This window comes from Ctenopharyngodon idella, chromosome 20 (genome assembly GCF_019924925.1).
Source record: "Ctenopharyngodon idella isolate HZGC_01 chromosome 20, HZGC01, whole genome shotgun sequence".
NCBI classification, from domain to species: domain Eukaryota; kingdom Metazoa; phylum Chordata; class Actinopteri; order Cypriniformes; family Xenocyprididae; genus Ctenopharyngodon; species Ctenopharyngodon idella.
In genome coordinates this window covers 6,260,004-6,282,028 of record NC_067239.1, presented here as the reverse complement: position 1 = coordinate 6,282,028, position 22,025 = coordinate 6,260,004, and the positions used below count along the sequence as shown (strand labels likewise).

The 22,025-nt window shown below is 36.2% G+C and overlaps 1 protein-coding gene and 1 long non-coding RNA gene across 2 annotated transcripts; one reads left to right on the top strand and one right to left on the bottom strand.

Annotated features, from left to right (window-relative positions):
* Nucleotides 1–8,815: 8,815 nt before the first annotated feature.
* On the bottom strand, nucleotides 8,816–9,958 carry LOC127502952 (uncharacterized). The gene is made up of 2 exons (XR_007926969.1): nucleotides 9,882–9,958; nucleotides 8,816–9,429 (listed from the first exon to the last, which is right to left on the bottom strand). It is a non-coding gene; the product is annotated as an uncharacterized LOC127502952 (long non-coding RNA).
* Nucleotides 9,959–11,739: 1,781 nt separating this feature from the next.
* On the top strand, nucleotides 11,740–21,688 carry brms1lb (BRMS1 like transcriptional repressor b). The gene is made up of 10 exons (XM_051876440.1): nucleotides 11,740–12,075; nucleotides 12,169–12,259; nucleotides 12,341–12,468; nucleotides 13,379–13,458; nucleotides 16,151–16,247; nucleotides 16,328–16,417; nucleotides 16,869–16,933; nucleotides 17,023–17,062; nucleotides 17,214–17,340; nucleotides 20,400–21,688. The coding sequence occupies exons 1-10, from the start codon at nucleotides 11,940–11,942 to the stop codon at nucleotides 20,515–20,517; spliced, it is 972 nt and encodes a 323-aa protein (XP_051732400.1). The 5' UTR covers nucleotides 11,740–11,939; the 3' UTR covers nucleotides 20,518–21,688.
* The last annotated feature ends 337 nt before the right edge of the window (nucleotides 21,689–22,025 follow it).

The following is a 22,025-nucleotide window of genomic DNA, read 5'->3' as shown; positions in this document are numbered from 1 at the left end:
ATTTTGAAACGTTCGGTTTTACAGTGGGGACAATCTCAGAAGGATGAACAAGTAATGTTTGTGGTCATCACATTAAAAATAACATCTGAAGTGCTGGGGGGAAAATGCGTGTGCGTGTCTAATTACAGACACGGCGTTTTTAAACGGTCCCAATAGCTTCGTCTTTATTGCAATCAATAAAACTGGTTTATTGGAAAATTAGGTAAATGTGATAAGTGCATTAAAACATGAATACAACATTAAAAAGTCAACCATTGATGGTTTTGTGTCGATGTACAGCGACTACAAAATGAACAGCTAGTTCACCGGAAATGCCCGAGCTGGCTTAACTACAACCTGGAAGTAACCGTTCATATAGCCAATTCCCAGTCCAAGGACGTGAACAGCTCCGAATATAACGTCACGTGTTGTCATCTCAAGATACCAGTAAATACGAGGTGGCGTGAATGCAGCATATTGCGCAGTCTGTTTGGCGCGCATGCGCGCGGCGGCGCTCGTTCAATTAAGTGTGAAGTTTAGCAGAAATAAACTGGCTTGGATAAGGCTCGTCCATTCCTGACAGCAAAATGGAAATATTTCCATGACTTTCTAACATCTACAGATGGAGAATATACCTGTGAAATGTGACACATTTTTATAGGCCAAAACCTGGAAGCGAGTTAGCATTTTAGCACTTCCGGTTCCATCGTCCCAAAGTCAGTGGGTTTTTTGAATGGGTTTTTGGTTAAATGGCTGAAACAAGGTCCGTGGTGAACACAAGCTCAAGATACTTTCACGTTTTATTCTACGACATAAAATGCATCAGTATTCCTACCTGTGATTTTTTAAGCTGTTACATGTCTTGAAAATGACCGGTTGCTAATAAGTGGCTGAATCAGAAAGACGGTTCACTCCTATTAGTTATAAATGGGAGAAACTGCAACGCGCAGTATGGCGGAATATGTCCCGTCTTCTAAGTAAAAAGCCAATCGCTGATTGATGAAGTCATTGCGTCACTGCAGCTGCCATTAGAAGCTCTGGTTCCCATAGAAACCTGAGACTTGGGCTTAGGACTGCATGTGCAAATTGGCTCGTCTAGCCTGAAAAAGAAGCTTTTTTAACACTATTTGAGCATAAGAAACAACATTTATGGGACAGTTCATGTCAGATTTTGTTGCTGATTTGAAATATGTTATTAGGGGTTCAAGCACAACGTGCTGAAACCCTATTGTAATTGTAAGGATTTTTATTATTTTTCTTCTCCCCTAAAACGAATTGTGCAGACCAAACCGTAAGTGGTAGAGACTTCAAATGATAGTCCTCAATTTGGGGAGAACCTCAGAAGTTATGACCCCAATTGGCCAATAGGTGGCGCTACAGCGATCAAAAGTTGAAAATCGCTAATAACTCCTAGAACGTTTGTCCTTGGCTCAAGACAAACAAAACGTATATCTCCGATTTCATTTCCGCCTAGAAAAATTTTCCGCCATTTTGAATTTTGTCCAAAACCTACTTTTGTGAACTAGTCCTAGGTTTTTCACCCGATCGGAACCAAACCAGTGCAGAAATGTTCTCTGGAGTGTGAATATCAATAATTATTAAAAAAAATTAAATTTTGATTCACGGTCGCTAAAGGGCACCAAAATGTACGATGTGGGCGGAGCCACTTTTATTAAAATGGTTATAACTTGAGAATGAAATTAGATATTTGCACCAAACTCGGTACACATATGTATGGTCTCAATCTTTGGTCATGATAAAAAAATTGCATCGATTTGACACTAGGTAGCGCTATAACTTGAAAAAAACATGAAAACAGCTGTAACTGCAACCGTTAGTCCGATCGACTTGAAATTTGGCATGCAGTGTCCTGGTCCAAGGGGGCATGATAGTCTATGAGGACACTGGCGTATCTCAAAAAACATGGCCTCCATCAGCACCTATTAGACAAGGTTAATGGAGGCCGATCGGAACGAAACTCATGGTGGTCATGTTCGATTCACGGGCCTAGAGTCCTGTAAGAATTTTGAAAGAAATCACCCACTAGTTGGCGCTAACAAGTTTTTATGCCTCTGTAATCACGTGGTGTTTCACAGATCTACACAATATGCATATCATTTGATAGATCTCCTCATTCTGAACAACTTTGCCTCAAGAACCAATGCTGTCAATCAAATCTTTCCTTAATTATTCGCGAATATGTGAAAAACCTACTTTTGCGAACTAGTCCTATGTTTTTCGCCCGATCGGAACCAAACCAGTGCAGGACAATTCTCTGGACTCTCAATTAGAAAATGGGCATGGCTAAATATACCCAAAATCCTATAAAGCCTAAACAAAAACTCAGAACTTCACGAAATTAAATGAGCACATGCAGCATATGACTCTAAAGAAGCATGCCAACTTTTATGGAGATCGGACCATAGGTGGCGCTATAACTGTTAAAAAGCTTTAAAAAACATATGTTTTTAATGGTTTTGGCTGAAAATGTATATAACTTTGGGTGTGACGTTGGTAGACTTCTGAATCCTTGCTGAGTCCAGCGATACCCAACATGCTAGGTTCCGCCCTATGGTTTGTGCTACGTTGTGATTTAGCGCTTAAAAAACTTTTGCGAATATCTTCGAAACCGTTAGTCTGATCAAGACTAAACCAGCGTAAGAAACACGGAACCTAAGTTGATTAACTAAACGTGAGGGCCCAAATGTCAAAATTTTGATAGGAAGTGGCAAAAAAATCCAAAGACGTTCTTGGGTCATTTTTTATGCTCTCATATATATAAGTATCTACAACTTCAAAACGAAATGAGATATTTTTTACTAAAATGAGCACACATATGTATGGTCACACTCTAAGGACACCCAAAAAAAAGTGGTGGAGATCAGGCAATAGGTGGCGCTATAACTGTCAAAAAACCTTTAAAAACCATATTTTTCCTTACTAAATTGCCTCTATTGGCTGTAAATGGTCTTTTCCATCTATGATCTATGTGTTTACATGCTTGCTAAATAAAATATAATACCTTTTTTTTGCCTAAAGGCCTTAAAGTGCTTGAACCCTGGTAAATGCTGCTTGCAGCTTTAATTTAATTGTGAGTTCGCCAAGCAGTTTTTGAGATTTCTGGATTCCCCTATTCAAATAGATAGGACTTGGTCTTGGATGCCCGAAGTAGCTGCCCAGAGGCGTTGCAGATATGGCCGCTGAGTGAACAGACTTTCCTTGAAAGGGACTACAGAGGCTGTCGACGACATTAAACGTCATCACGCCGAACAGGTAAGCTCAGTCCGCTTTTACAGCCTAGTTATGCTTATAACTGCGCTCTTACAAACTATTCTAATTCAAACTTTCAGCTAAAATATCTTTAGATAAAGATTAAAAGAGTTGTTGGAAGCGTAGTGTTGGTGACGTTGGAATTGTGCGACCGTGGTGTAGTTCGCTTATAGCCTACCTTTAGCATTTTGCTTCTGGCGACAGCATTTAGGCTTCAAAATTCATAAAAGTTGTGTTCATCTTTGAAAATTGTCGTGATGGACAAATCGTGCAAATATCATAAACTTTTGTTGATCACAGAACTAATTTTTTGCGATAATCCAAAAGCCTATGGGAAAATTCTGTTGGGTTTTTGTCGAGGGAACCAGCGTGATGCTAACTGCCATTCGGCCTACAAAGTAACCTAGTTCCACCACTCTATTAGCATAAACATAGCCCTGAGTGAGAAGCACAGAGTCCGTCATTTCTGTATCCTCGTTGTATCAGCTGGAGTTTTGCAATGTCTGCGCCAAAGATGCATTACAAATGTTGTGCTTTGGGATGTACCAGTGCACATAAGAGTCTCCATAGTCTCCCACCTGAGTCACTGAGGACATCGTGGTTGAATTTAATTTTTGAAGGAAATGTCCTTAAGAACGTAGGTAAAGTCTTGTATGTTTGCACCAATCATTTTATGCCAAACTGCTTCACAAATGAGGGTCTGTTCAATGCTGGATTTTCAGAAAGGTTGATCCTGAAACATGGGTTATTACCAGCGCTTTGTGCTCAAACTTCATATCCAGAACTGATGCTGCCCTCATGTGCTGTTGGAATTATCGTAAACAAGAGTTTCCTAGTTAAAAATTGCACATGAACGCCCTTTCTGACATTTTTGGTGTGTGAGATTGTCCTGTTTTGTTGTTGCCGGTATGGCGGAGCATGAGTTCTTGAAACTTCGCCCTCTTCTGGAAAGGGGGCCTGGAGCAACAGCTTATTTGCATTTAAAGGGATACAAACACAAAAACGGTGCGTTTTTGCTCACACCCAAAAAGTGGCAAATTTAACATGATATATTAGTAAATTATCTATGGGTTTTTTTTTTTTTTTTCAGCTAAAACTTCACATACACACTCTGGGGACACCAGAGACTTATTGTACATCTTGTAAAAAGAGGCACAAGAGGTCCCCTTTAAAGGTGTTTATTATAAACACCTTAAAATAAAGTGTAACTATTATTATTATTATTATTATTATTTATTATTATTATTACTGTGCACATTGAGTTAAAAATTGAATTTGAAAATGCAAATCAGTTTAATTCTTTTTTCATTCAACTTTTATGTCGACTTTTCTCTGTTTAAATGTTTCAAAATCCTAAGATCCTAAATCCAAAATCCTATTCTGTTTATCTTTTTAATGTTGATTTTTTTTGACACTGTATATTCTTTTTCTATTCTATAGACCTTATGCACCAGAGAAACAACCGTGCCGCCATCTTTATAAAATTGTCTTTGAACTTCCGTTTTGCGGTAGCTCTGTACATTTCTATGGCATCGCTGTCAAAGAATAATTAGCTGGTTAAGTGGATTTACTTGTTGTAGAGTTAATGAAAGTTATCATGAGCATTGTAATGTTTAAAGCAGATGTCTTAACAAATGTCAGTAGACCGGGAAGATTTTAAAACGAGCAGTTCATTCATAAATGTAAGATCGCTGTGGAAATACAAAACGGAAGTCAAAAGACAAAGAGCGCAACGCTGAAAAGGGGCGGGGCTACATAAGATCTATTAACAGTTCAAGGAAATTCATCATTGTTTCATAATGGACAGTAGTTTCCTGTAAATAGTCTGATGATGTAAAATTGACTAAACTGACATTCATGACGCCACAAGTTCTGATCTACTCGCTGTTATTCTCTGTACAGCATGGCATGACATAACAAAACCCAGTGGCCTTTTCCCCACTTTACGCCTGCCATACATCTACATTTGAGTCAGCAAGACCAAATCTGATGATTGACATACCGTACAATGTAAAAGTCTTCACATTTGTCAATTGTTATGATTCGAAGGAAAAGAGTATACAGTAAGTGATGTATTGTGGAAAGATCATGAAGAGTGTTTCCACTAACAGGGTCTCTGCAGTGTTCCCTGCAGCCTACACAGCTGAGAATTTTTGTAGAAGTCCCTCTGACAATGTTTGTCCATTTTGAATACCATGCAACATTATTAAAAAAATGGATGCTTGACATCATATCGTCACCTTGGAATTATAAGGTTCTATCTGAAATTTTTGTCAAAATTGAGTTATTCACATATTCTTATTCTGTCACAACTTACTTACATTATGTGATTTTTTAAAGTTGTGTACATTTTGGGACTTTTTATTTAGAAAACAAAAAAGTTTCTATATACAAAGTCGAATGGAATGCAAAAACTTTGAAGCTCAATATCTCAATAATTCCAAGGTGGCAATATATCATAGTAATACTACAATTTACATAAAACCAAATACAGTACAAATACAATTTTTGTAACAGTTTGGTAACAATTGTTTAAGGTCCATTTCTCACTATTAACTAGTTGCTTATTAGATGCATAGTACTAGGATATTGGCTGTTTATTAGTACTTATAAAGCACAGATTAATGCTTTATTCTGCATGACCATATTCTACATCCCTTAATCCCATACCTAAACTTAACAACCACCTTACTAACTATTAAAAAGCAGAGTTTATTGAGGCAAAAGTCGTAGCTAATAGTTAGTTGATCGTGAGAATTGGACCCTAAACTAAAGTGTGACCCAAATTTTAAATAATACAATATAATGTTTTATTTAGCCTGTATGGGTTACAAATGCTCTAATTTTTGCAAGGTTATAATGTCATAATATACATTCAAAATTTTATTTCAATCTTCATATAGGCTACACGCTAACCTAACAGCAACATCAGAACAGAAATATATATTTAAATTTGTGTTTTACTTTGTGCAAAAATTAATGAAGTATAAATGATTATCTATCTTTAATGTGTCATACTACTATTCCTAAATCATATACTGTCACATCAATAACCAGTGTTTGGGTAACGCATTATTACAAGTAATGTGAGTTACATAATCAGATTACTTTTATTATCAGACGCCATTCTGGATTTTGGTGTTCGCTTGTACGGTGGCTCTGAATTGTCAAAACACCTCTTAAAATGCTTGCTATGGATGCAAAAAAAATGTAACCCGATCCAAAAAAATTTTTTATGACGGACGAAATTTTCGGAGGCAGTGTGTAAACATGATTTGACACAACAGGAGGTTGTATTTATTTTTTAATGTGCAAAAATTTTGGACAAGAATTTTGGCCAATTTCTCCCCTTCCGATAATCCTAGGTAATGTCCCGATTATCTTGATGGTTCTACAGATTATCTTGTGTGAGAGGTGTGTTAAAGGGTTAGTTCACCCAAAAATTAAAATAATGTCATTTATTACTCACCATCATGTCGTTCTACACCCGTAAGACCTTCGTTCATCTTCGTTCGTCTTCTTAAACACAAATTAAGATATTTTTGATGAAATCCGATGGCTCAGTGAGGCCTCTATTGCCAGCAATGTCACTGAACCTCTCAAGATCCAGAAAGGTACTAAAAACATATTTAAAACAGTTCATGTGACTACAGTGGTTCTACCTTAATATTATAAAGTGATGAGAATACTTTTTGTGCGCCAATAAAAGCAAAATAATGACTTTTCAACAATATCTAGTGATGGGCGATTTCAAAACACTGCTTCGAAGCTTTACGAATCTTTTGTTTCGACTCAGTGGTTCGGAGCGCCAAAGTCACGTGATTTCAGTAAACGAGGCTTCGTTTACGTGATCCGAGCCACTGATCGCCCCAATCGGCGAATCATAAATTTAACTTTGAATATTTACGATCAGAAATCGTGATGGGTGGGGGAAACCCCAACGACAAATGCGCGCACACACACTCTAGCGATTATCACGTGAAACGAAACAATATCCAATCAGAAAGTGAGCTGACAGAAGACATAGAAGCATAACAAATGCAGTCACCCAAACCCTTTTCTTTTTTTCCATGAATTTTCTGTCAAAATCATTCCAAACACTATCATCACAATTTCTTCCTGCCTATCGTCTGCCATGTTTATTCTGAAGTCTCAAGAGATTTTATGAGATTTCCCGTGTTCACAGTCGGGACTCTGGTTGAAAATCTGTTTGTGCGTGTTGTGCTGTCTTTGTCACATCACGGTACACCACACAATATAGGAGCAAAACAGTTAAATTGTCCTCATATTTGTGGTTTCTCACATTTTGAAAATCTTATAAGAATCTTTTAGTGTGTACCTAGCATTACTTTGCTTTCCCATTTAGATAGCTCTCTTGTCTCCATGCTGAAAGAAATCGTGAGTAAGTGCAGAGGTGTTGTGTGCGCTGTGTGAACATGGTGGTTGCTGTAGTTCTAGACTAATGTGAGCATTAATTTATTCATCTCAATTCTACAAAAACAGATTAAGTATTCCTCAAAATGAATAAAAACAGGAAAATGCAAACTCAGAATATTATGCAAACCTGCAATTAAATGTTAAATACTATAAATATGCTTTTATAAATATACTTTTTATGTATTTATTCTCACTTTATTAACCAATGTCTTTGCTGCTGACCGTCTATGATCCAATTCAACCGTATAAATAAGCAAAAATACTTTAGATAAACATCACATTTGTGTTTTTAATTATTTTTATTGCAGAAGAGTGTTGAACTTCTCATGCATCATTTCACTTTGGTGTGAAAGGGCCTTTACATTTGCCAAAAATATAACTTTTTTTGTTATTAAAAAACACGCAAGCAAGCCCAGTAGAGACACAAAAGTAATGTAATGCATTACTATCCATAAAAAGTAACTAAGTAATGCAATTAGTATTTTTTTTTTTTTTTTTTTTTTTTTTTTAAGAGAGTATAAAGCAGTTTTGTAATGCATTACTTTTAAAAGTAACTTTCCTAAACACTGTTAATAATGAATTTTCTATAATAATTAGACAATGGCCTGCACTGAACATATTGCTACTGTATATCTCCACTCTTTGTCAATCCACTCCAGCAGTTGTTGCGAAGGTTTGGGGATTTCTTTAGCAAAAGTGCTGGTGATGTGTTAATATCATTGAGAAATTCAAGTTTTTATTAATATTTTGAATCTGTTTTTTTTTTATATTTTCTGTTTTTGTTTTAATTTTCATTGAAGTTTTAGTAATTTCATTGTGGTTTTTTATGGGTTTTTTTTTTTGTCTGTGTAGTTTTTTATTAATTTTTGTTTTAGTTTTGTTTTAGTTATTTTAGTACATCAAGTTAAACTAAATTAAAATGAGAAATGTTGCCTTGACAATTAACTGAAAACAAATTATATTATATTTTATATTATTTCAGTTAAAATGTATTTTATATTATTAAATATTATTTTATATATTATAACGACACCTATGCAGGTGCCTATTGTAAATATTATTTAAAATGCGTTTCATTCAGTTACAAAAACATCTGTAGTTGGCAAGGTAAAATGTGTACAACTGTGGCTTCTAATATATATTCATTTACTAATATATATCCAGGTAAATTTCATCTACACTGCAATACATCTCAAGCTGTTTGTCCACCCTCTTCAGCCATCTTTTTGGTGACCTGATTCACAGTCAGGGTGATTTGCAGCAACTGCAGAATAATGGGACACTGATGCCGCAGCCGGGAACAATCTCCTCAGAGCTGCAGAAGATGCATTGGCATGATATTAAGATCAGTTCACCAGCCAAGTTCAACACACAAAAGTACATTATAGGATGCTTGATGCATCTGTGCTCACATTAACTCGCTCTGTACACTCTGTGCAGCTGAGGAAACCTGTTCGGTCACAGGTTGATCCTTAGGCTGAAGAGAGCAGCATCCACCTGAGGAGAACAACAATATATAAACAATCATTTATATATAGCATGATGTATGAGGGGCTTGAAGGACAGTAACTGAATGCTCTACAGTACTTATGGTCTTGCCTGAAATCACATAAACATGAGATCTCTTGTTAGTCATCACAAACATGAGAGGGGAGCATGAAGTCCTCCAGTCAGGCTGATGGCTGGACAGGTGATACTGGCTAGAGTTTGCTGCAGTGTAAAGCTGGACACCAGTGACAACTACTGGGAACAACCAGAATTGCTAATAAATCTTTAGATCAACGCTTCTCAACCAGGAAGCCAGAGGCCACAGGATAACTTATTATGTACTTAAAAACTGAAATCATCGTTTTATTGAAGAACATCCATAGAATCTTGGATCTTCTGGAATCACAAAACGAATCATGGTTATTTAAATTTAAGTCATTAACACTTCTAGTTTCTGTGAATATATATATATATATATATGTGTGTGTGTGTGTGTGTGCGTATATATCATTTATATATATATATAAATGATATGTATATGTTTATATTATATATATATTTGAATAATTTGAATAATTGTGTTGGACACTGGTGGATCATGGAGTGATCATGGAATAGCCTACCTCTTTACAGGTAGGCTATTCAAATCAAGTATTATTAAATGTATCTTTTTCAATAAATTCAAATTCAAATTTCAGTGTTCTTACCTGAAGATGAAGCACTTTGGAAAGACATGTTTGCCTAAAAGTAGTTTGATGGATGCTGAAGTCTTCAAACCAACAATCTTTTGAGAATGAATAAATCTTTTTTAAATGATGCAAAAATGCATCTATTCGATAATGTTTAAAAGATGCACTTTCAGGATTCATTTCATTATTTGTAAAAAATACTATTCTAACAAATAAAACTTGATTGCTCAACATGTTTCAGCACATGCAGGAGGGATTGTGGAGGCTAAATAATTGTTGCAGTTTCTTGAACTTTTAGATTCAGAATTAATATTTAGGCCTAATGGCTATGTTGGGCTTCTCTGAGACAAAGACCAACTCATATTTAGACTAATGAAAAGAAGTAATAAAAAAGAAAGAAGGATCCGTATGCTATATTCTGAATAAGTGACTTTGGATTTCATTGGATATTTAAAATGGCTGTTTACAATGAGGTCTGCTTCGCAGCGCAAAGTAAGGAATGTGAATGAATGAACATGAATATAATATGTGTCAAGATATATTGAGCAGACAACTTCGTGAACATAATCACCTGTGTTAACATATCACCACAATATGTTTGCAGACAGCGCCCTCTGTTGGTTGAGAGTCAAGTTTCATGCGAAACAAAGTTTCCAGGGTGTGCTAAAAAATCACCATGGCTGTGTTCCACTCCACTTTTAGACACACACTCACAAACTTCCCTAAGCACTTCCCCTCGGGGGAATCCCTGCCGCCATTTTTGAAGAGTGGAAGTTTATATGGACCTCGATTTTGACCAAAGGAGCGTGTCTACTCTGATGTACACTTCAAGCACCTCTATATCCCACAATTCAACTTGATTGTGATGTCACAGCAGATTGCGCTTAACTGAAGTGTATGATATATTGATTATTTTAAGAATTAATCGCATAATAGTGCATAATATATTAATTATGTTGAGATTTAATCGCATAATACTTGTAGCTACCTTATATTCACAGTCAAAGTTTATACTATTGATATTTTGTTTAATTTGTGTCATTTTATTTTTTTCCAACAGCTCGTATACAGGATTTTATATATTTTCTCCAACAACTTATAAGCATATAGAATGTTGCATAAAACAAATTCATAAGTACAAAAGGGGTTTAAATAATAAATCAGCTCCATAGTGAATTCCAAGTGATCAAGGGCTTAGTGCTTTTCATTTAAAAACCTTATGCACGAGTTCCGCCAGTAATCGTGCAACGTAAGCAATGATGCACATCCGAGTCCACGAGACGGAGGGAAGTTTAAAAATTCATTAAAATTTGGAGTGGAACGCAGCCCATGAAATCAAAATTGACAATTTTTATATTTTTATCGAATTTTGCTGTATTTATTATAAATGATTTATCCGTGGACATCATCATCATTATTATTATTTTAAATTTATGTGTCCTGATATTTTGTAATCAAAATAATTTCCCCTCCCTTATCTGTTATCTTCTCTGATGACGTGTTAACTGGCACGAGGGCAGGACAACCTGCCATGAGTTCACAGCAATAGCAAACCACAACCATCCAATTAATTCCCGATGAACAAAATAAAGTCCCGCCCTAATTTTTTTTCGAGAAGCCATTTCAATCAGATATAAGTGAAAAAAAGATGATTGCAATTTCCATTTCATGGCGACTTTAAGCCACATTCACATCTCAGGATTTTTTTGTGCTATTGAGACATTTGTTTAAAAAATGTTTAAATCTATCAATCATTGTCACCTGACAGAAAATGAAAATCTGCCACACAGATCTCTATTAAATTATGTATGTGTGTACTGATGGCAATTTGGTATGCAAAACAATCATTCCAATAAAGTACAAAAAAATGGAAATTTATTGGAGTACTACATATCCCATCATCCACCTGGTCATGCGTAAACAAAATCTGTCCAATGAATTTGCAGCTCACATGTCTAGCAGCCTGCTGATTGGCGGTCCACGAATCCATGTTTGAAACGTGGATTGTCTTCGCCTGCCGGTGGTGTTGTCTTCGTCCTAGTGGGTTGTTTTACTGTATTAAAGATTTAATATAGGATGCCAGTGCACCCGCGTGACAGAAAAGAGAATAATCACGAAGAAATGGACGTGGACTATCCAGAACAAGAGGCCAGCAGCTTCGACGAAGAGGAGTCCGTGAGCTCGTCCGCCTCTGAGGATGGAGACACTTCAGGTAACGTTACAGACAGACTTCACGAGAAACACCGAAATTATTTCGTGCGTGACAAAGGGACGATAAAGATAATGATGAATTATAATCTTGCAGACATGGATGATGAAGACTGTGAAAGAAGGCGAATGGAGTGTTTAGATGAGATGACAAATCTTGAGAAGCAGTTCACAGACCTGAAGGATCAGTAAGTGATGAGCAGCACATCATATAAACCTAAATTATTTGACGTGAAGACTCGAGCCGGTGTGTTTTGAACTCTCTTTAGGTTGTATAAGGAGAGGCTCAGTCAGGTGGATCTTAAATTGCAAGAAGTGATAGCTGGCAGTGCTCCAGAATACCTCGAACCCCTGGCCACCCTGCAGGAGAATATGCAGATCCGAACCAAAGTCGCAGGTCTGTTAATGGCATAATTGGATACAAACCTTATGCAGTTTACAGGAATTACAATAATCAAGTCTATTTGATATATTATGTTGTAAAGCAAAGGTCTTCAACTTATTTTATGTCAGGAGTTTTGCATTTAAAGCCTGGCTTATAATAAAGTGTAGGTAGGTCCATATTAATTTCAGTAGTCATTTAAACAATTTCTTGACATTTTCTTGTACATTAACCTACATTTTCCATCTATGTTTTCATGTGGGAGGGTTGATGAAACTAGATTTAATTGTTGTTAACTTAATGTACACTAGTTCAAAACAAAAGTTTGGGGTTGGTAAGATTTTTAAATGTTTTTTTTAAGTCTCTTATGCTCACCAAGGTGGCAATTATTTAATTGTAAAAACAGTAATATTGTGAATTTTTGTTTTTTACAATTTATCATAAATATTTTGTGGAAATGGCGATACATTGAATAGAATTTAAAAAGTACAGCACTGTTACATTATAAATATCTTTATAAATCTTTACTGTCACTTTTGGTCAAATTAATGCATACTTGCTGAATAAAAGTATTAATTTCTTTTAAAAAAAATTCTTATTGACCCTAAACTTTTGAACGGTACTGTATATTTTCATTTTTCACAAATCCAAATAAGTAAATAAAATAATAAGTAAATAAATGTTTACAAATGAGATATAACAAAAATTGCTTTATTTTTTGCTCCAAAATAAAGTAATGCATTTTAACAAGTGTATATTATATAAATTTGATTACTTCCTCGTCCTGCAATCTTCGGCTTGTGGTCTGATTTTCTGATGCTGTATGTATTATGATGGCCTTGGTCACTTTTTGCTCATATATATATATATATATATATATATTTTTTTTTTTTTTTTTTTTTTTTTTTTTTTTTTTTTTTTGCAGGTATCTATCGTGAGCTCTGCTTGGAATCTGTCAGGAACAAATATGACTGTGAGATGCAAGCAGCCAGCCAGCACTGGGAGGTAACATGCAGGCATGGGAAAGGGCTTAAATTCACAGGGTTCTGGACGAAATTTGTGATGGCTCCACACTTCCAAGGGCCCAAAGGCCCTGTTTACACCTGGTATTAAGATGTGTTTTGGTCAATCGAATCACAAGTAGACGAGAGAGACACATTCCCGTTTACACCTGTTTATTTTAATCCGCCTCATCTGACCACTTCTGTTCTGATTTCTTCGAGGTGAGGGTCTATGGGCAGGTAAATGTATGGGCTTTTTCAGATCTTTCAATCTAATGGAAGAAATAATCTTGTGCAATTTACATATGGATGTGACCAGAGATGACAGAAAAACATATGGAGCACAGCACCTTTCATTTCTGCTCTGACAGTTGCAAGACCACGCCGAACGCGGTGCGTGTTAGAAATCCAGAATGGTGAGAGAACATTGTGCTTGGTACATTTTTAATCTTCAGACCAAACTTGGGTCTTCAACCAACAGAGTTTAAATCCTGTCTGGCTAGCGTGCGTCTCATAATGTTTATGCATTAGGTCAGTAGGAGGAGAGAAGGTGGTCCTTTGTGGCTGTTTGAACGCATTCAACCACATGAGCGTTTACACTAAGAAAGCAATTCAAATCAAAATGTTTTAGACCCGTTTACACCTGTATTAGTGTCATCCACTTGTGATCTGATTGATGAAAATGTTTAAAGGATTAGTTCACTTCAGAATTAAAATTTCCTGATAATTTACTCACCCTCATGTCATCCAAGATGTTTGTCTTTCTTCAGTTGAAAAGAAATTAAGGTTTTTGAGGAATTTTTTCTCCATATAGTGGACTTCACTGGGGTTCAATGAGTTGAAGGTCCAAATTGCAGTTTCAATGCAGCTTCAAAGGGCTCTACACGATCCCAGACGAGGAATAAGGGTCTTGTCTAGCGAAACTATCGGTCATTTTCTAAAAAAAAATACAATTTATATATTTTTTTTTTAACCACAAATGCTCATCTTTCACTGCTCTGCGATCCACCACGCATTACGTAATCATGTTGGAAAGGTCACGCGTGACGTAGGTGGAAGTACTGCTCCAGTGTCTAAAAAGCGAACATGCAAAGATTAAGCCAAACACCCTTTACAAAAAAAAGGTTAAACAACGATGTCAGATGATTTTGAAGTTGAAGGAGAAAATGAGATAGAGTTTTTCGCCCGACCGCGGTACTTCCGCCTACATCACACGTGACCTTTCCAACGTGATTACGTAATGCGTGGCACATCGCAGAGCAATGCAAGATGAGCATTTGTGGTTAAAAAGTATATAACTTTTTTTTATTTTATTTTTTTAGAAAATGACCTGATAGTTTCGCTAGATAAGATTATTCCTCATCTGGGATCGTGTAGAGCCCTTTGAAACTGCATTGAAACTATAATTTTGACCTTCAACCCGATGAACCCCAGTGAAGTCCACTATATGGAGAAAAATCCTGTAATGTTTCCCTCAAAAACCTTAATTTCTTTTAGACTGAAAAAAGAAAGACATAAACATCTTGGATGACATGGGGGTGAGTAAATTATTAGGAAATTTTAATTCTGAAGTGAACTAATCCTTTAATACCATTTCGAACAAATTCAGGCCAAAATGAAGTTCGTTTTGTGTTCGTTTCAAGAGTTGATAGAGTTTGCCAAAGCAAACTTTCCAGAAAAGTTCGCCCCGGCTCATAAACACCTTTGAACCACCATTGGTCTGTGGTGATTACGTAATATGTAGGTGTGGCTCTGAGGCTCCGCCTTCTTTATTGTGGAAATCTTCTACAGTTCATTTCTTTTGTTCAGTCCGTCGAGAACATGAACACCATGGGGAGCTGCTTTATTGTAGAAAATGAAGTTGTAATTCTAATTGAAAGCAACACTGACACTGTTTTTTCATGTTTAATACTGTAAAGCTGCTTGATTTAAAACAATCTATTGTATAAAGTGGTATATAAATAAACTTGACTTGACATTACTGGAGTGCCGAATTGCAGAGCTCTCATCAGGGTATGGGCAATGTTGGGATGTTCGCTTAAGGCTGATTTATACTTCTGCGTCGAGTGTATACCGTAGCTACGGCGTAGGCCGTTGGTACCACGCGTGGCCTACGGCGTAGGCCGTTGGTACCACGCACCTCTTCAAAAATGTAACAATGCGTCAATTCTACGCGGACCACAAGCGCTGTGATTGGTCTGCTAGAACCCCTCCCTTGGGTCAAAAAACTGGCGCGGAGCATTAGGAGAAGAGCGAGCATTTTCAACTTCCATAGGAATGAAAAAACACTCTTTCAGGGGACACATGCAGTCAAACTGCAACAAAAGTCGTTACCTATTTGCCGCTTCTATTTGTAAGCTTCTCTGACAACGTACATGACAAGCTGCTTCTTCTTCGGCTTTTGCCTTGATGACATGACCGCAGACACTGCCTACTAGTGGTCTGCATGCACGTCGATGCGGACAATGACTCAGAAGTATAAATGAAAACAGACGCATAGCCTATGGCACAGAGGCTCCGGCATAGGTCTGACGCAGAAGTGTAAATCAGCCTTTACAGTATATCTCTGCTCAAGCATTTCAAACTTCTTTTTACCCCAAAGCGAAGAACGAAAAAGAACTTTGTGAGAATATCGGGGCCTTAATGTTCAATTTGTTACTGAGTTAATTTACCATATTCATGGTGTTTTTCCACAGAGTGAGAAGCTCCTGCTTTTTGACACGGTTCAGAGCGAACTGGAAGAGAAGATTAGGCGACTTGAGGAGGACAGACACAGTATAGATATAACTTCAGGTAAAGTACAGATTACAACTCGTACTGTGTAATCTGTAAATTTAAATGTTATGTTTTACCTTTTCACTTTTCTGCTCCAGAACTGTGGAATGATGGTCTGCAGTCCAGGAAGAATAAAAAGAAGGATCCCCTCAGTCCTGGAAAGAAGAAAAAACCTGTCATTGTGTCAGATATCCTTTGTAAAGTAGCTAGTGTTGCACATCTGAAGTCATTTGCGAGTCTTTTTATAGTTTTTGTGGTAACACTTTACTGTAAGGTTCATTAGTTAACTACATTAGTTAACATAAACTAATAATGAACTGCATTTATACAGCATTTATTAATCTTTGTTAATGTTAATTTCAACATTTACTAATACATTATTAAAATATTGTTAACATTAGTTAATGCACTGTGAACTAACATGAACAAACAATGAACAACTGTATTTTCATTAACTAACATTAATGAAGATTAGTAAATACAGTAACAAATGTATTGCTCATGGTTAGTTCATGTTAGTTAATACATTACCTAAAGTTTAACTAATGAACCTTATTGTAAAGTGTTACCATTTTTGTTTATGGCAGCTGCCTAATTCTGTAATACAAATGAAGACATTAGTTTCCTGATCAATCCCACGACCATACATTGTTTACATGTTGCAAGACCTGGATATACTTGAAGACTGGACTGCAATTAGAAAGGTTTTATTTTTCACCTTAATCAGTTTTATTTTTTGCAGGTGAGCTATTGGAAGATCTCTAGCATTGATAAACTTCATTGTTTTTTGTAGGCTATGGCTTCAATGGGTCCCCATAGGGTAAAAGTAGATGGTAAGAAGAATTTTGAGCATTATTTTTATGTTTTTGCATGTAAAGCATTGCACAGAAAGTTCACCGTCTCTGTATGAGTCTGTATCAACTGTAAAGACTCTGTGATTTCTGGAAAAGCATTTGAAGTGAATAAACTGTATGTGTTTATCAGCTCCTCTGAAACCAGAAAGACACCATCATGTTGCACGATCAGAAGATGGCCGTCTGTTCTATGACAACAAATGGTACAGCCGGGGTCAGGCCATATGCATCAACAGGAAGGATGATTACCCCATCAGGTGTGTGTTTGTGTGTGTGTGTGTGTGTGTGTCTTTGTTAACTCATATGAGTGATTCATCAACTTTTCTGTCCCTGTGGATAATTTATCTTTAAAATTGTTAAAAGAATTTTTTTTTTTTTTTTTTAAAGAAATGAATACTTTTATTCATCAAGGACACATTAAAATTGATCAAAAGTGACAGTAAAGACACTTACAATGTTGCAAATTCCATTAAAAAAAAATAAAATAAATAACTGTCCATTCATCAAAGAACTCTGGGGAAAAAAAATGTTTTATGGTTTTCACAAAAGTATTAAGCAGCACAAATCAGCATTTTAGAATGATTTCTGAAGGATCATGTGACACTGAAGACTGGAGAAATAATGCTGAAAATTCAGCTTTGATCACAGAAATGACATCTTAAAATATATTGCAATACAATTGCTATTTAATAATATTTCACAATATTACTGTATTTTACATAAAATAGCCTTTGTGAGCATAAGAGACTTATATGTATATATAGTTTATACTATTATTATATAGTACTTTTTATTGCCTCTTTAATTACATTTTCTTAATTTTAATAGTGTTAAATTAGTTAAAATGTTAAATTAGCTAGAATGTCTCTTTTTAGAATTTTCCACTATACATTTTAAATTTAAAAATCACATTTTTAATTAATTTATCATTTTTGTACAAATTTTAGCTGTTTTTTTTTTTTTTTTTGTCACACTTTAAAGTGGTATGTTGTAATTACATAAATAATTACAATGTAATTCTAATTAATTACTTGTACTTGGTGTGTCATTTTTTTGAGCTACTTGCAATTACAAAATTTTTGATATTAGCATAGTAACGTGCAATATTTCCAACACAAACACTATAAAGCATTACCTCTTTTTTTGAAAAAATAACAAATAATCACTAGTCATTACGATCATGCCAAGTGTTTTAGAAAACAAGTTAATCAGAAGAAGTTAATATTTTGTTACAGGAAAGCACAATGACAGCTTGAAGAGGTCAATCATTTTAAGATCTGTACCATCATACTTTAACTTACTTTACTTTGAAGGGATAGTTCACCGAAAAATGAAAATGATCCCATGATTTACTTACCCTCAAGCCATTCTAGGTGTATATGACTATCTTCTTTCAGACGAACACAATTGGAGATATATTTAAAGATATCCTGGCTCTTCCAAGCTTTATAATGGTAGTGAATGGGGGGCGAGATTTTGAAGCCCAAAAAAATATGCATCATAAAAATAATGCATATGACTCCAGTGGGTTAATAAAGGCCTTCTGAAGAAAAGTGATGGATTTTTGTAAGAAAAATATCCATATTTAAAACTTTATAAACTATAATAACTAGCTCCCGGCAGACGGCCGTATGCATCAATTTACGGCGAAAGAGTAACCCCTAACCATAGACTGTAAAAAAAGATGGACGCCGCAACACCGCTTCCTTCCATTGTAATGAACTGAATGTAAAACGTACGACGATGGGCGTTGACATGTTACGTAAAAACGTCAGTTTGGAGCCTGGGCATGCGCAGAAGGAATCGTCAGTGGAGCCCGGAGGCGGAGTCGCGGTATCAAACTTCCGCCCAGACGACTGTGTCATCATTGATGTATTTTAAATAGGCTATATAAATTATACACAATTTAAAATTCTACCTATAAAAAAATTGGCTATTCTGTTTCTAGAGCGATAATATTTTTGAAACGGCAAATTCAGTAGATAAACTCAATATGCCACTAGAAACAACTGCCATTTGTTTCAGAAACGGTCCTGCCATTTTAAATAAAGTTGAACAGAGACGTTACAGGAGATCGATTGCTGTAGACAGTGCTCTATAATAAGAGTAGGCTATCATTAGTTTTGTCCTGCTAATTATTATTTTATACCCATAAAAATAATTAGTAACTGCCAGATAACGATCACCTGCTTTTTCCCAACATGGCTAATGTCAGGCGTGTTATCTTAACTAATAACATTTATTAATTAGCTTATAAAGCCCACATTTAACGTTACCGATAAAAGCTCAGTGATCCGTCAGATCCTGTAGGTCGGTTAGTACAGTTTACTACTGAACAACTCATTTTGTCGATGTGAAATAACACAGAATCGAAAATTAATAGTTAGTTATATATCTTCAATCTCCCCTCGAAGCTCCGACAGTCCTCAGAGAAGCTGTCAGTTACAACTGTCAATCACAACGACACGCCCCGTTTCTATAGCATCAAATTGCTAGCTAAAATCAAACTTAACACAAAAACGAACAATTGAATATATATCAGCGTGATAACAACTACCTTAAATGACCAAAATCATCTTTCGGAAAATTTTATTTGAAGCGTAATTTATTTTTTTGTTTTGACTCAAGTCCTGTTCATTTGCATTGAGAGGGCGAGGTTTATGACCTGTACTGCATCCAGCCACCAGGGGGCGATCAAAGAGCCCGCAGCTTCACTTTTCAGGACATATGAGGCACACCCGTCCCTGATGCAACGTAGGATGTAGGAGTAGCGTAAGCTCTTACGGTTCAAACAAATACGGCTGGGCAACAAACTCAAGCTCCTCTTCTTTTATATCGAAATCCTCTGACATTTCTTGGTTTAGACTTCTAATTCATGATTGGTGTTTTGTTTTCGCCAGTGCATCATGTCAGAGATTACTCTTTATTGTGTAAGTCGACTTGAGTAGGCCCTCTGCCGGAAGCTAGTTATTTTAGCTTATAAAGATTTAAATATGAATATTTTTCCTGCAAAAACCCATCGCTTCGCTTCAGAAGGCCTTTATTAACGCCCTGGAGCCATATGGATTGCTTTTATGATGGATGGATGCACTTTTTTGGGCTTCAAAATCTCACGCCCCATTCACTACCATTATAAAGCTGGGAAGAGCCAGGATATTTATTAATATATAACTCCGATTGTGTTCGTCTGAAAGAAGAAAGTCATATACACCTAGGATGGCTTGAGGGTGAGTAAATCATGGGATCATTTTAATTTTTGGGTGAACTATCCCTTTAAGTCTTTCATGTCTAATGCTTGACTTCTTTCCCCCTCCAGTGCCACAATAACCACTGTCAACCAAGATGAGGTTTGGTACAAACGTCTGGATGGCAGCAAATCAAAGCTTTACATCTCTCAGCTCCAGAAAGGCAAATACACCATGAAACACTCATAAGTGTTCTTCTCATCGTCCCCCTGCTCCCCGTCTCCAGTGTGGAACCCAAACCTTCACTGGTTCGACTCTGTTCTCCGTTTGTCACCATGACTACTCATTCATGCTGGATGGACTCGGGTCTTACATGCACGTACCACATGTTTGCACTTCCTAAGTTAGCTGCTAAACAAACACCTGGTTGCCAAGGAAACAGTGAAAGTGTGTGTGCCTTGATGACAAGGATGAGCCAGTAAAGCCTTGTTCAAAGCAGTAGAGCAGTGAAGCTCAACTTATTGCTATTGCTGATACTGAACACATGACAGTTTCCATGCTTTTTATGAAATACAGAGTCAGTATTTTTATTTGTTGATTTATGGAGCATGTGTTCTAAAACAAGTTAGTGCCATGAATCCTGTTCTGTCTGTGAGATGCATAATGTTTTAAACAACAGAACGGTTCGCCAAGCTCCGCTGGGCTAGTGTTATTTTTATACGTGTTCTGAAAATAATAGAGAATAACTTGTGAATTCACTCTTAAAGACTATAAAAGGTGTATTAATGTAACTTGGGCTTGTGCAAGTCATATTTTTGATTTGTAGCTATTATTATTTTCAGTTAAGCCAACCAAATGTAGCATATTCTGAGCTTTTGATCAAATTTGTGACTCATGTCTTACTATATTGGATTTTTAGAGCCCAATCATCAGCTAGAGACTATGAAATTCTCTAACCGTTGTATTGAATGCTGTTTGTCGTATTTTCAGTATTTATCATTTGTTCTCATCCATTTTACAGTGTTTTAGCTCTTGAGTGGTTTGTAATTGTGTACCGAGTTACATGATTTGAAATTGTCTGAGTGCTTGTATTTTATTTACTTGGATTTAATTGATGCAATACCAAACACTACACAAACCCTGCCAAAAGAACCATGTCTTCCACAAGTCATAGAGATCCAACACATCCTTAATGAAATTCATGGCTTTAATATCTCCTCATATTAGTAAAGTCAGTCATATTCAAGTGTTATGTGAACCATGAAACATGATTTTTGTAGCAGATAAAGAATCTTCCTGCGATGTTCAGAAGAAGCTCTAACAGAGTGTAATCATATTGCTGTTCTCTACACTGGAGTTTTTGTTCAGAAGTTCACAGTGGAGTTGTAATGTTCTCATATAAAGCTGATTTTGCATGGTATTGTGTTGTTTTTGTATTTATCCTGTGTTGGATCAGAATATCAAAATTGGTAATGTTTCCCAACTTTTCTTGGTTATTTTTGTATGTACCACTCCATCAAAAAGACTGACCCTTCGTCGACACCAAATCAGAATTGTGTTCCTTTTAACTTGTACTGGATATTTCATTCAGCACTAACATTAATATTGTTTTTAAAATTACTCGAAAATACTGTGCGCGAAACAGACTCTCAAAGCACGCATGTCTGCTACGAATGTCATGTCACACATGGTAAAATAATAGCTCACCCAAAAGTTAAAACTGTCTGCAGAATACAATATTTTGAAGAACACTGGGA

Coding starts and splice junctions, on each gene's coding strand:
- brms1lb (XM_051876440.1), top strand. CDS start 11,940: ATGCCAGTGCACCCGCGTGACAGAAAAGAGAATAATCACGAAGAAATG. Junction 16,248..16,327: donor CAGTATAGATATAACTTCAG/GTAAAGTACAGA, acceptor TTTCTGCTCCAG/AACTGTGGAATGATGGTCTG. Junction 16,934..17,022: donor ACTGGACTGCAATTAGAAAG/GTTTTATTTTTC, acceptor TGTTTTTTGTAG/GCTATGGCTTCAATGGGTCC.